General features: G+C 34.6%; 2 protein-coding genes across 3 annotated transcripts; both read left to right on the forward strand.

Moving 5' to 3' along the window:
* The first annotated feature begins 4,246 nt into the window (after positions 1-4,246).
* LOC109215018 (probable alpha,alpha-trehalose-phosphate synthase [UDP-forming] 7) lies at positions 4,247-9,876 on the forward strand. Of its 2 annotated transcripts, none has more exons than XM_019379014.1 (4): positions 4,247-4,437; positions 4,786-6,926; positions 7,013-7,286; positions 8,910-9,876. In XM_019379014.1, the coding sequence occupies exons 2-4, from the start codon at positions 4,945-4,947 to the stop codon at positions 9,219-9,221; spliced, it is 2,568 nt and encodes an 855-aa protein (XP_019234559.1). In that variant the 5' UTR covers positions 4,247-4,437; positions 4,786-4,944; the 3' UTR covers positions 9,222-9,876. The 2 variants fall into 2 exon arrangements, with proteins under 2 accessions (XP_019234559.1, XP_019234560.1); XM_019379015.1 differs by having other exon boundaries at positions 4,865-6,926.
* Positions 9,877-11,998: 2,122 nt separating this feature from the next.
* Positions 11,999-13,573, forward strand: LOC109215017 (protein FAR1-RELATED SEQUENCE 3-like). Its single transcript, XM_019379013.1, has 3 exons — positions 11,999-12,320; positions 12,476-12,912; positions 13,214-13,573. Exons 1-3 carry the CDS (start codon positions 11,999-12,001, stop codon positions 13,571-13,573), a joined length of 1,119 nt encoding a protein of 372 aa, XP_019234558.1.
* Positions 13,574-14,806: the final 1,233 nt, after the last annotated feature.

The raw sequence follows: 14,806 nt of genomic DNA on the forward strand, positions 1-14,806 counted from the left end.
GGTTCATCAAGCCGAGGCCGAGCAGCACATACAGAAGTAACGACTAGTATAGCTTTGGAACCTTCAAAGGGAATATTCAATATCCCTCTGTTCGTACCTTTTTAGGTTCTTTGGGAATATCCCATATAAATAGTATGAAAGATAAGACAAAAGGCATGTAAGGTTCCGTATGATAAGAATACATTTGAAAAGTAAGCTCTCTAGATAAATACAAAGAACAACTTTCTGAAGAGATTTGATCTTTTTGGCTCATCCATTGTCATTTCTACCAGATCCGAGAAAGTGCCCAATATTCTCTTATATTCTTCTCATTCATCATTTTCAGAGGAAGGAATCATTCACCCCATTCAATATTGGGTGAATCTTCTTCCTTATTTACATTTAGTGCCATCCATTGTATTTATTGCTTATCATTATCCTCTTTCTACTAGTAACCATAACACTTAATGTGTGTTGCATTAAATCCATTTTCACACGGTCCTCACGTTATTCGCATAAACTTGTTTTAGATCCAAGATTATTATCTTTAACTAGGATTAGCCCCTTATCGTTTTACTTAATTAGTTTAACAAAAGGTTTCATACTTTTTGGTCAAACATTTATCCCTACTTGGAGGGATAGAGAGGCTGTTTCCGAGAGACCCTCAGCTCAAGAAGACGATTATGTGTGCTAGAATCAAAGAGGAAAAAGTAGTGATATCTTGTGTTTCAAAAGAATTAGAGTTTAACTTAATTGTCCTTATAGATAACACAGGTCACCATTTGCAAGTTTAATCAAACAAAGAAATGCAGTGGATAGCTAGAGAGAGGAAGAGCCAATTTTGTTGTAAGCTTGAAATCTGAATGCCGCGGTGCGGACAGAATACAATCTACATTGAAGTCCAATATGTTTTTTCGTTTCCAAATGCATAAATCTTATATTACGTTGATTTGAAGGCTACCAAAATTTTGAGATTTGGATGACTTTTCAAAAATATTAAGAAAAAAGAGCAACAAAATAATTAATAACTCTTTTCGATTTGACTCGACTAATCCAGATTAATGCCATGTAACTTAAGGGGTTATAAAATGCTCCTTTGTCAGAAGTTCTTCATTCTCATAACTCGAAGCGAAATCTCTTATATTAAGGGCGAAAGATCCATACATTTAGTACATATCTTGGTTATAACAAAATAACTCTCGCCAATATTGGACTCTACCTTGACCACTTTAACTAAAATGAGATTAGAGCGAACTAGTTGTAATATGTATTCGTATTCTTTCCATTTCATTATATATATATATGGTGAGTTTTGACTGAACACGAAATTTAAGAATAAAAAAAAAGAATTTTAACACTTACAAAAAATAACCTATGAACTTATGGTCTTAAAACTTGAAATTCAGCCTAGGTTGGACCTGCCCTAAAAGATGTTGATTTGGGAAGATATAGTCCATGAAAGATTCAGTGGTGATAATAATGATGATGATAAATTAGAAGATTTTTGGTACAGTGTAGAAGTTTCTTTAAAGTTGCTCAAACCGAATTGGATTTGGTGTATGATAAGATGCCAATGGATGATTGAGAATATGCCACAGAATTGTGCAAAAGGAACAGTTACTATCCCAATAGAAAATTGGAAGTACAGTAGGCATATGCCCTTTTAGTTTTAGAACAAAACCTACACATTATCATTATTATTATTATTATTATTATTATTATTATTATTATTATTATTATTATTATTATTATTATTATATTATATCAATAATAACAAATGTTTAGAGGCGAGTTCAAATGCTCCAAGTTCTTTAAACCTTGATATGTACTATGTATCGAGTTTATTTTGATGGATTTATAAGAATCATTATTTTAAAACAAGGGTAATCCATAATAATATAACCAGAAATGAAAAATTTTAAACCTAACAAGCGCAATTAGAGACACTAGTATTGTTTTTGTGAAGGTTCGTCACAAGAATATTGTACAATGGCCTTTTCGTTTTTGAACCAAACTACGCAAAGGAAAAAGATAAGAAAAAATATTTAATCACATGGGCAAGTTGAAGCAATATAATGTCCAAAAAAAAAAGGGGAAAAAGAAAAAAAAGCAACAACCACCAATTACCGCCTATTTAAAAATAGGCACATGCTAAAGTCATTGGCATTTAAAGAATATTCCAACGAATTTTAAGGAAAAATAATAAAACAATGTATACCCTAAGATCTAAAGAGTCTCATTATTTTAAATTCAGCATTAATTGCACTGTCGAGATTATCCAGCTTCGCCTACCTCCTTCAAAAAAAAAAAAAAAAACACATGCTAAAACATTTTAAACTCATACACTCTTTGCAATTGGTTAGAAAAAGGTGTCAAAAAAGGAATATTAGGAAATGAATTTTGTACGAAAAGTTTGAATAGACAAATAATTAATTAATATCATAAAGAAATTGCTAATTTGAGGAGACAAATTTGACCAAAACACTACCCCATTGAAAGTTGAAATTAGAGGTGAGAAGGGTGACCTAAATACCACAAAAGATGTGAATTATTATTAACAAAAAGGAGAAATGACAAACTTTGACCAAATGACGGAGCCCACTAACATTAGGTAATACTATTTGTTACTATATTATATAAATTTTGGGGGGGATTGTTCCACAAATACGGATAGTTTTGTCTCCACAACTCAAACCACCAATACATATTTGGTAAAGACAAATCGAAAATGACCCCTTAGTCCTTATGACTTATCCACACAACTCTTTCCCTTTGATCGCTTTTGAATACTCGCTAATTCCAAACCTAATCCATTTCGTATCTTCCTATTCTATTCCCAAAATACCCCTCTATTTTTGGCTTTCTTCTTTTCTAAAAAACCTTTTTGCACTTCTCAGTGCCTTAGAGCACGTTTGGACATAAAAAAAAGATTTCACTTTTTTTCGATTTATTTTTTACCTTTTTTCGAAATCAGTGTTTGGCCATAAAATTTCCAATTTTCACTTGAAGATAAATTTTGAAAATTTTCGAAATTTGAAAAATCACTCACAAAATTTTAAAAACAACCCAAAATTATATTCATGTCCAAACACAACTCTAATTTTTAAATACCATTTTCATTTGAAATTTTTTTTCACTCTTTTTTGGAATCTTACATTTTCTTATGTCGAAACGTGCACTTAGAAGGGGCGCGCATTGTTTGATTTCTCAAAAAGAAAATAAAAAAATTCACCTTAACTAAAAATATGGGATTTGAATCACAAATTCAGACTAATTATGGTCCCAATACAAATATAAAAGTATTAAATACCGTGCGAGAAGCAAAAAAAGAAGAAGTAACATACACATTAAATTTCGTTTTCTATGGAAGAAAATAATCATTTGTCGTTACAAGTCATAGTTCTAAGTTACAATCATTCTTCCTCCTCTCACTTGAAGATCCTGTAGTAGTATATTCGGTAATTTCCGGTGGAATAGATTCAAGCAAAAAAATACCTCAATAAAGAAAAAGAAAAGAACGAATTACAACACAATCATAAACTTTATCAAATAAAGCTAAATATTTTAATTTATAGAAATCAACATTAATATATTTTCTTAAAACTGATTTGATTTAATTTTTTATCTTATACAGTAAACACCCTTAAGTAGTGATAGAGAAAACAGAAAAGGGCAAAATAGAACTTTGACGACCTCAAACCAGGTATATGTGACATTAATACGCCCACCATCCCACCAAACTCCCTGACCAGAAACCTTATCCCTACCCCTCCTCCCCCCAACCCAAAACTCTAATCTTTACCCATCTCCAAATACAAGGACACGAGAAAGTTGCAGCCCACGTGTAGCCAAGTAGACATGCTGGCGTCACGGATGACGTAGCTCATTTGCCAGGTCATCAGCCGTTTCATTTCTCACGCCTTATCCGCCAACTACACCCTGGATATGCCACGTGGGATAAACTCCTGTCCCCACTTTAATCGTAAAATTTTATATTCCTATGCTTCGCATACCCACAGTAATTATCAGCTGTATCCATCCTCCGAAAGCCACGTGTAAAGTTACTAATCCTCACCTTACGTGGCCTTGTATTTTTTGTTAACAAGTCCATTGGAATAGCGCGTGACAAGAAAGACAAGTAGACTGCCATTTGTTCTGGCAAAGAAGAAAAAAGAAAAGAAAAAAGCCAGTTGGCATAAGTACGCGTCTGCTGGCCGACCTTATCCTCTTTTTAATTTTTGCCATATAAAAATGTTTTTTATTTTTGGTTTATAGTTTAATGAAAAGTAATTGAAATGGACATTGATAGAAAGAAAGATCAATGAAGTGTGAATAGATAGAGAGAGAGAGACTAAACCCTAGATTTCTTTCTGACTGACAGCAGAGAGTATTTTGCTATTTTGACCAACAAAGAGCTTTGTTATAGTACATGAATATTTTCGATCAGTATTGACAAAGGTTAGTGCTTAAAGTTTTTATTTTTGAACATTTAGTAAAATTAATATTGTTATTGTTGTGTATGTACTAATTATGTGAAAAGAAAAAAAATTGTTTTTTTCAACTGTGAATATTGCTAATGGAGTTGTTAAACACCACATGCATGTATGGTGATTATTAGGTACTAGTTGGATTTGATCTTGTTTCGTTTAAAAGTTGAGTTTTTTTTCTCTATATTTAGCATATGTGTTTCTGTTTTAATGCTTGGATCCTATTCCAGTTTGATGTTTTTGCTTCAACTGTTATTTTCTTTTTTTTTCTTCAGTTTAATGAGTTTATTTTGATTCTTCGATGAAATCTATTTTTCAGATCCTCTTGAATTTTACTTGGGTGTGATTCATACTGAGGAAGTTGTTTTGATGTGTGTGGTTTTGATTTTTTGGAACAGAAAAGATAAGGTACTGTTTGTTCTGTGTTGTGGATTTGAGTATTTAGTGGAGGTGTTTCTGCAAATAAAGGGTTGTGAAGATGTTGTCCAAATCGTATACCAACTTGCTAGATCTAGCATCTGGGAATTTCCCAGTGATGGGCCGCGAGAAAAGGCGGCTGCCACGGGTTATGACAGTTGCTGGAGTTATTTCTGAGCTTGATGATGATCAAGCTAACAGTGTTACATCAGATGTTCCATCATCTATTATTGTAGATCGAATAATCATAGTGGCTAATCAGCTCCCTGTAAAAGCTAAGCGTAGGCCAGATAATAAAGGATGGAGTTTTAGTTGGGATGATGATTCATTGTTGTTGCACATAAAAGACGGTTTGCCAGATGATATGGAAGTTCTCTATGTTGGTTGTTTAAGGGTTGAGGTTGATTCAAGCGAACAGGACGATGTTTCGCAGTTACTGTTGGATAGGTTTAAATGTGTTCCGGCTTTTCTCCCACCAGACATTTTATCTAAATATTATCATGGTTTTTGCAAACAGCATTTATGGCCACTTTTCCATTATATGCTTCCATACTCTGCAAGTCATGGCAGTCGATTTGATCGGTCATGGTGGGAGGCATATGTTGCAGCAAACAAGATATTTTCTCAGAAGGTGATTGAGGTGATAAATCCAGATGATGATTTTGTCTGGATCCATGATTATCATTTAATGGTTTTACCTACATTCTTGCGTAGGCGTTTCAATAGGTTGCGAATGGGCTTTTTCCTGCATAGCCCTTTTCCTTCATCAGAGATATATAGGACACTTCCGGTAAGAGAAGAAATTCTCAAGGCTCTATTGAATGCCGACCTGATTGGTTTCCATACATTCGATTATGCGCGGCATTTCCTGTCCTGTTGTAGTCGCATGATGGGATTAGAGTATCAGTCAAAGAGGGGTTACATCGGGCTTGAATACTACGGACGGACTGTGGGGATCAAGATTATGCCAGTTGGGATTCACATGGGGCAGATTGAGACCGTGCTTCAACTAGCAGATAGAGAGTGGAGAGTCGGAGAGCTTAAGCAGCAGTTTGAAGGCAAAACTGTTTTACTTGGTGTTGATGATATGGACATTTTCAAAGGTGTCAATTTGAAACTTCTTGCATTGGAAGAAATGTTAAAACAGCATCCGAAGTGGCAGGGAAGGGCAGTGCTGGTACAGATTGCTAATCCGGCTCGAGGAAAAGGAAAAGATCTTGAGGAAATACAAGAAGAAATACAAACAAGTATCAAAAGAATCAATGACAAGTTTAGACAGCCTGGTTATGAACCCATCGTGTTCATTGATCGCCCAGTTTCTCTTAGTGAACGGACTGCCTACTACACTGTAGCTGAGTGTGTAGTTGTTACAGCAGTAAGAGATGGCATGAACCTTACTCCATATGAATACATTGTGAGCAGGCAGGGCATCCCTGGTTCAGACTGCACTGCAGAGTCAAATGGTCAGAAAAAGAGCATGTTGGTAGTGTCCGAGTTCATTGGATGTTCTCCTTCACTAAGTGGTGCTATACGTGTTAACCCATGGAATGTGGAAGCAACTGCAGAAGCACTAAATGAAGCAATTTCAATGGCTGATGCTGAGAAGGTGTTGCGCCATGAAAAGCATTATAAATATGTAAGCACACACGACGTAGCCTATTGGTCAAGAAGCTTTTTCCAGGATCTGGAGAGAACTTGCAAAGACCATTTTAGGCGACGTTGCTGGGGTATTGGTCTGAGCTTTGGTTTTAGAGTTGTTGCACTTGATCCCAATTTCAGGAAGCTGTCCATGGATAATATTGTTTCTTCTTACTCAAAAGCCAAAAATAGAGCAATATTGTTGGATTATGATGGTACTCTAATGCCTCAAACAGCCATCAATAAGGTCCCTAGTCCTGAAGTTATTTCAATTATTAATACACTTTGTGGTGATGAAAGAAATACTGTGTTTCTCGTGAGCGGACGAGGAAGGGATAGTTTAGGCCAGTGGTTTTCTCCGTGTGAGAAACTCGGCATTGCTGCAGAGCATGGATACTTCTTAAGGTATTCTTAGAACAAGTTTATTCTCATTTTGTGTCTATTTGTCATATCCCGCATGTCGGTATGTACTTATTGTCTTTATCCACCAGGTGGTCTGCAGATAAAGAATGGGAAGTCTGTGGGCAGAACAGTGATTTCCAGTGGATGCAGATTGCTGAACCTGTTATGAAGCAGTATACAGAAGCTACAGATGGCTCTTACATTGAAATAAAGGAGAGTGCTCTGGTTTGGCATCATCGAGATGCAGATCTTGGTTTTGGGTCTTGCCAAGCAAAAGAGATGTTAGACCATCTTGAAAGTGTGCTTGCAAATGAGCCTGTTGCTGTGAAGAGTGGGCAATTCATTGTTGAAGTTAAGCCTCAGGTGTGTCATCTCTTAACCTTTTCGTTCGTAGTTTTTCCAATGAACATTTTTCAACATCACCGGTTACTCCATTCATCCGTTGGATCTGCTTTAATTTCCAATATATATACTTAGTTATCCATCTAGACATGCTTTATAGTTTATTTTTTGTGCAGTACACTATATACTGAGTAGCAATATTTTCTTTTAAAGAAAGGCTGGGATGGGGGGCATGGTCAGAGTGTTTATCAAGTGTCTTTGCTGATTCTAGATGTATGTGGACATTTATTTTGAGAAGGATGTGGACATTAAAAGCTGCTTCATTCAAATATTCTCAAAATTTGTTGATCTATTATATTTCATGGAAGTAGTTAGGGGTGACGGTTGAAAATTTCCCGTTTTCAGGTAATGTTTAAACTATAAAGCTTTCCTAGCAAAGATGCTTAGAACTTTTACTTTGTCATATCATATTAATTGCATCCTGTGTCGTGACTGAAGGGCTTTTCTATTGGAGTCTAAATAAAGAACTTCCAAATGAATCTTAAATTACTTTCTTTATCAGGTAAGATAACAATGAATTTTTTAATACTGTAACCTTTCTTTTGTTTTATCATATTAATTACGTGTATGCTGTCATAAAAGAGGAAAGCATACTGAGATTAATCTAAAGTAAAAATTAATAACAAGATACAAGTATCTTTACTTTTCCCTTTTTCAGCAAGCTTATGCCTCCAGGCATTAACAATAGGAGGAAATAGCTTCTAAGTTCTACTGCCATCGGGGAAACTTGTCATTTGCATCAGTTTGTTTAAGCTAAGATGTTCTTGATACTTTCTCTAACCAAGAATGATGACTGTCAACCAAGAAAGAGTAATTGTTAGTTTTAACAAAAAGTCGATAATCACTTGGCTGGTGCATCTTAAAGTACCCTATTTACTTGTAAGGTGGTTTAGAGCAGAAGAAAGTTTGACACCTCATTGCTCTTTTTGGTTCTGTTTGTCATCTTGAGCCCCAGCTATGAGAATTACCAATTAAAATGAAGCAATTTGTTCGAGGTTTCTGAATTTTCCGCAGTGGTTCTTGAAGTTGCTTTTCTTCTTGAGCCGTGGGTCTTTCAGAGACAGAAACAGCTTCTCTACCTCCCCAGGGTAGGGGTAAGGGTTGCGTACACACCACCCTCCCTAGACCCCCCTTGTGGGACTCAACTGGGTTTTTTGTTGCTCTTGAAGTTGGTTTGATTCATAATTTCTGATGGATTATTACAAACAATTGCAGGAAATAACATTTTATCTTTAGAAATCTGCCTCACTTATATCTGGAAAGTAATTCCAGCATAATACGAAATAGGTAGGGGAATATATATATATATATATATATATATATATATATATATATATATATATATATATATATATATAGAGAGAGAGAGAGAGAGAGAGAGAGAGAGAGAGAGACTCAACACACACATAGGTAGGGGAATACATTACCTTCTCATTTTCTTAATAACAAAAATAGAGATGACAACATTCCTAATCCATGTACTTTTCAACATATATGGTTGTTTTATCACATCCATGCTCATTGTAGCTAACCTCTGCTGCTGTCTGTAGCTTTATCTAAACCTCAATTTTTGCAACATTCCAGGGAGTCAGTAAAGGTCTAGTTGCAGAGAAAATTTTCGCATCAATGGCTGAGAGTGGCCGGCAGGCTGATTTCGTGATGTGCGTAGGTGATGATAGGTCTGATGAGGACATGTTTGAGATTATTGGAAATGCAATGAATAGCGGTATACTTTCTTCAAGCACAGAAGTGTATGCCTGCACAGTGGGACAAAAGCCAAGTAAAGCCAAATATTATCTTGATGACACAACAGAAGTTAGAACCATGCTTCAAGCTCTTGCCGAGGAATCCACTCCTCCGCCCTCATCAGAAATTGTAACAGGAACCTCTGTTTGAAGTATATCCTTCGCTGCTTTCTTGTCTGAGTGCACTTCACATTGAATCGGCCCTTTGAAGTTGTCCAAAAGAAACATCATTAGAGCTTGTTCTGACGTGTGACGCGTATTACTCTCAAATAATCAATGGAGAGGTATTGTACAGAATTCTTTATCAGATGGCCAGTCCGTAGGAGACGATCAATTTATGGGGTGAGATTTAACAGATCCCAAATGTTTCAAACACAGAAGCACTGCTGGTCAAGTGGATACATAAGAGTGAAGTTGACTCTGAAAGGAGAGCAATGTCAAATGGTAATCTTCATGGCCTTCGCAACATATATATTTGTGGCATACATACCTGATTCAAGAAGGCCACACACCTCAGTTTCTTGCCTTGCATGTGGCAAAGATGGAGTATTGGTCGTCAAAGACTCGTAACTTGGATTATTAGATCAACTGTAAACAAGGTGTCTTTTCTTTTCTTTTGCTTCATTTATTTAATCCTTCTTTTTCTATTTAGGAGTGAGAATATTGTCTTCTGGATACACCAATTTGTTCGATTCTCATAATTGTAAATGTATAGAAAAATTTACCCTTTTTCTTACTATGCACGTGATAACAAAAACTTTTGCTTGTTAATAGTGACATCAATTACAGTGATTCTGGTCTTTCAATTGCGAGTTTGCAGAACAACAAAAATATCTGATTCAGTTGTAGACTGCTGCCCTTTTTTCTGGTTAGAAACTTCATGGCGGTTAATTTAGTAAGGCCTTTAAATGCATGTAAAAGAGAGAGTATAAAAAAGTAATGGGCCTAGCAAATTTTCACTGTAATTATAGCATTCAGCATGCACGGAATGTGATCATTCTAATAGATCTTTTTATGATCATGATTTTTTTTTTCTATTCAACTACTAATCCACATCTCATTCCTTTTTTTTCAAATGCACAAATATTATAGCAACTACTCGGTTGAGTCTTCAATAGAAATTGTTAGTACTATTTCTTCTAAGTAGATCCTTGCTGACCTACGCAAATCTGGTTGAGCCGCCATGGCAATCTTAAATTCTAATTTTTCCTATTTTAGGAAACGTGTGCGTTCAAGAAAGGAATTTGATTTATATTTGCCTTCGTTAGATGAAAGTTCTTAAACGAAGAACATTACCGACAACCAAGAAATAGTAATCGTTACTTTAATGCAGGGGTGACAAAATGGTTAAAAGAAAATAGTTAATCATCCATATTATCCACTAAAAATGGGTTGGTTAATAAACTTTCTAAAAACGGGTCAAATATGAATAAGAACCATATTATCCATTTAGAAAAGGGTAATTTTCGTTCATATATCGTATAGGAAACTATATTACCAAATATGTTCACAGTTTGCATATTACCCTTAATATATACAATGCATTAAATAAGGGATCATTGTAGCTTTATGATTCCTTATTTACGCGCGCTAAAAAAGGAGAATTAAATATTTTTCAGATCTTCCCCAACACAAATCACGCACAGTAATAACTGTCGTCGACTTCGTTACAAAATTTTCGTACTCTGTGTTTGCGAACACTCTGTTTCAACATTTTCTCTGATTTCACAAATCAAAATCGACAAAATCTTCTACAATTCTTCTGCAACGAAAGCAATTATGGCAAAAATACCAATTATGCTACAACTGAATGGGAATTGGGATAGATATGGGAGATTTAGAGAATTTGAGGTTGATGGCATGTAGTCGATGAGGATGCGCGTTATAGTCTATTGATTTCTACAATAGCACATCAATTAATGATTGATACATCCGGAAAAATTATAGAAATCAAATACATTATCAACGAGCATTGTCCTCCAATGGAAATTAGGAACGATATAGGTGTTCGTGTATACATGGAGACGAAAAAGGAAAACAAAAACTTAGGATCATATCCGCTATGTATAACTGTTCGGAATTTCAATATGGAATTGAGTATCACTAATGAGAACACAGCTGCATGTGTGTGTTGTTATTTTTTCTATGAAATTCTGGTACAATATCAATAAACTACATTTTATCTACAATTAATATCTACAAAATTTCTACATTTATTCTACAAATAAAACTACAAAAAACTTGATAAATTAATATGAAATACTGAATTTTAACCTTTCTACAAATTATCTACAAAATTTCTACAAACTAGTGATAACAATATTTATATTTATTTTGATGCAGGTTCGTCTGGAATACTAAAGTTACTTGATATGCCAACATCTCCCGTTATAGAGGAATATGAAAGTATAATAATAACAGATAGTACACAAAGTTCTATTGAAGTGGGACAAGTATACCAAGACAAGGAAACAATTGCAACTGCAATGAAGCACTATTCTGTCATGCACAAGTTCCAATTCAGGGTTAAAAGATCTAGTGCTAGAAGGTATGAACATATGAATAGTCAAAGATTATTATTTTTTTAATTTTGTAGTTTATTTGTAATTTTTTACTTCTTCAGTTTTTCCTTGTGATAATGTTTAACAGAATTGTAGTTGAATTGTAGTTATGTTGTATATAGATTGTATAATGTGATCGTTTAAGCTAAAAAAGTTTTTTTTTTAAATCTAGATTTTAACCCATTGTGTAAAATGTATTTATTTTGTAGCTACTGGCTGATATGTGTTGGTGAAAACTGTACATGGCACTTCAATAGACAATACATTTATACAACGCAAACCTACTGCCATGGTAGTTGGTAGCATGGTTATTCCAAAATATTCTGATCTTAAGACAATTTACACCCCATAAGACATTCAATTTGACATGTTGTCTGAACACGGCGTGAATCTAACCTACATGCAAGCCTGGAGAGCAAAGGAAAAGGCTTTACAGTTTTTGAGAGGTCATCCTGCTGACTCCTACAGCAAATTGCCTAGTTATTTGTATATTCTAGAGAAGACTTATCCGGGGTCTGTAGTTAAATTGAAGAAGACAAACGATGACTGCTTCTTGTATGTATTTGTTGCAATTTGTACGTCAATCAGTGGTTGGGAATATTGTAGGCCAGTAGTAGTAGTTGATGGGACATTTTTAAAGTCAGCATACAGGGGAATAATGCTAACAGCCAGTACAATGGATACAGGAGGTACTGAAGTTTTATTGTAGAAATATTGTAGCTTGTATGTTTTTTGTAGTGCTTGCAGATTAATTGTAGATATATTGTAGAATAGTTGTAGTTTGTATATATGTCTTCTGCATTTTTACTGCAGCCAATTAATTGCTTCTTGCCACATAATGTAGGTACCATATTACCATTGGCATATGCTGTTGTTGATTCAGAGAATGACGCATCATGGAAGTGGTTTTTTGAGCAATTCAAACTCGCGTATGGTGAAAGACCAAATATGTGTGTTGGTTCGGATCGGAATGAGAGTATCTTGAAGGCAGCATCTATTGTTTATCCCGGCATGCCACATTATTCTTGCATGTGGCATATTTGGACAAATATACGGGCAAAGTTCAAGAAGGGACATCTTAAGTTAAGTGAATTATACTTTGCCACGGCACGGTCATACACACTTGATGAATTTAATGAAAGGATGTCAAAGATTGAGGAGATTGACCCCCGTGTTAAAGCATATTTATACGATATTGGCTATCATAGATGGTCTCGAGTACATGCTACGGTGAACAGAACTTGGACTATGACATCAAACATTGCAGAGTCGTTGAATGCTGTAACAAAATATGCAAGAGAGCTGCCGATAGTAGAACTATTAGAGTATATGAGGACTCTTCTTGAACGTTGGACGAAAGAAAAATTATTGAAAGCAAAGGGTACATTCACATACCTTGGATAAAAATTCAACAAAGAGTTGGATGACAACAGAACATTGTTGCACAAGCTTAGAGTAACATCTGATTATTTATTGAATCAAATTCATAAACAGGACAAATGTAGATATTTTGTAGATATTTTGTATATTGTTTGATTTTAACCGTATATGAATTATTTTTTTGTTTGTAATGTACTCATAGGTGAGGGCTTCAACAGACTACATCCATACAGTAATAGATGGTGTGAGGCGCTATATTGTTTGTCTTGAAAACAAGAAATGTAGTTGTGGGCAATTCCAGCTTAATGAACTACCTTGTGCACATGCTTTGGCTGCTTTAAGACACATGGATGAGTCTTTTGAACAATATTGTTCTCCTTATTACACAAGGGTGAACTTCTTGCATACTTATGAAATACCAGTTAATCCCCTGCCTGATGAAAGCAAATGGAATGTGCCACAACATATAACTGAAGAAGTAGTAAATCCACCTAAAGGAGGGAAAAGGCAGCCAGGAAGACCTCAAAAAGAAAGATACAAAACATATGATGAAATAAATTGAAGGACAAGGTTTCATGCGGCAACTGCGGAGGAGAAGGGCATAACAAAAGATCTTGCAAGAATGCACCCAAAAAGAAATAAAATTTTATGTAGTTAACAGAATATTTCATAAAATTTGTTGGTTAGTTCTGGATAACAGATTTTGATGTGTAATTGTTGGTGTTTTTTAAGATCATAATGTAGTTAGTTAGGATTTTTCTGTATTGAGACAATACTTTCATATATTGATTTGTTTATGGAATCCTTTACATAGTTGTTAATGTATTTTTGCAGTTTATCTACAAAAAAATACATTATCTGGAATTTACAGAGTATATACATTATAAATCAGTAAGAAAGTAGTTAAAAACTTAAAATATTGTAGATGAAGTATTGTTTACATTCAAAAAATGAATATAAAAGAAACAAAACACACTGTTAAATATAATCTACAAATTATATACAAATATAACTACAAAAAATCTGCAATATCTGTAGCTGACATAATAGCTAGATTAAACTTCAGGTAGGAACAACCTATATGGTGAAAATAATGTAGATGAGGTACTTTATACATTCAACAAATTGAATTTAAAAGCAACAAAATATTTAGTTACTGATTTTTACACATTATCTACAAAAAACCAACAAAATAACTATATATTTTTTTGTTGACAGAATAACTGTATAAAAATTCAGTTGGAAAGGATTGATATGCTAGAAATAATGAAGATCAAGTACTGTAAAGATTCAACAAGTGAATATAAACCCAACATAATGTTTCCATTTGAACAACAATACTAGATAAGAAAAAAGAAACAAAGGCTACTATAATTGTAGCGCAAGTCTGCTACAATTAAAACAGAATAAATTGTTCAAAAACTTGTCCACCATCTTTCTTATAAACTAGCATAAAGTAAACAATTGTACTACATGTTCCATACAAAACATTACAACTACTTCTTCTTCCTCTGGACTCGTGTTTTCTCATTCAAAGCAGGTGCACCTTTCCGTCTTGCCAATTTGCCTGTCACCTCACTATCACTAATTGCCCCATGCTCCTGCTTCTTTCTAGCATAGTCCCAAAGTAGCGCTCCATAGCGTCTACGGTGTTGGTCAATATCAGAAAGGTCTTCTGGCAGAATTGATAATTCTCCAATACTAACATACTCTGCAAAGGCAGCAATAAATACACCACAATCGCTGCAAAAGATAAAAAAATGTCAATATTTACCAAACCATCAGGAAAAAAAAG

Source organism: Nicotiana attenuata, unplaced genomic scaffold, assembly GCF_001879085.1.
Source record: "Nicotiana attenuata strain UT unplaced genomic scaffold, NIATTr2, whole genome shotgun sequence".
In the NCBI taxonomy this organism is placed as follows: domain Eukaryota; kingdom Viridiplantae; phylum Streptophyta; class Magnoliopsida; order Solanales; family Solanaceae; genus Nicotiana; species Nicotiana attenuata.

Coding starts and splice junctions, on each gene's coding strand:
- LOC109215017 (XM_019379013.1), top strand. CDS start 11,999: ATGTTGTCTGAACACGGCGTGAATCTAACCTACATGCAAGCCTGGAGA. Junction 12,321..12,475: donor CAGTACAATGGATACAGGAG/GTACTGAAGTTT, acceptor CACATAATGTAG/GTACCATATTACCATTGGCA. Junction 12,913..13,213: donor TTGCAGAGTCGTTGAATGCT/GTAACAAAATAT, acceptor ATGTACTCATAG/GTGAGGGCTTCAACAGACTA.
- LOC109215018 (XM_019379014.1), top strand. CDS start 4,945: ATGTTGTCCAAATCGTATACCAACTTGCTAGATCTAGCATCTGGGAAT. Junction 6,927..7,012: donor GAGCATGGATACTTCTTAAG/GTATTCTTAGAA, acceptor TTTATCCACCAG/GTGGTCTGCAGATAAAGAAT. Junction 7,287..8,909: donor TTGTTGAAGTTAAGCCTCAG/GTGTGTCATCTC, acceptor GCAACATTCCAG/GGAGTCAGTAAAGGTCTAGT.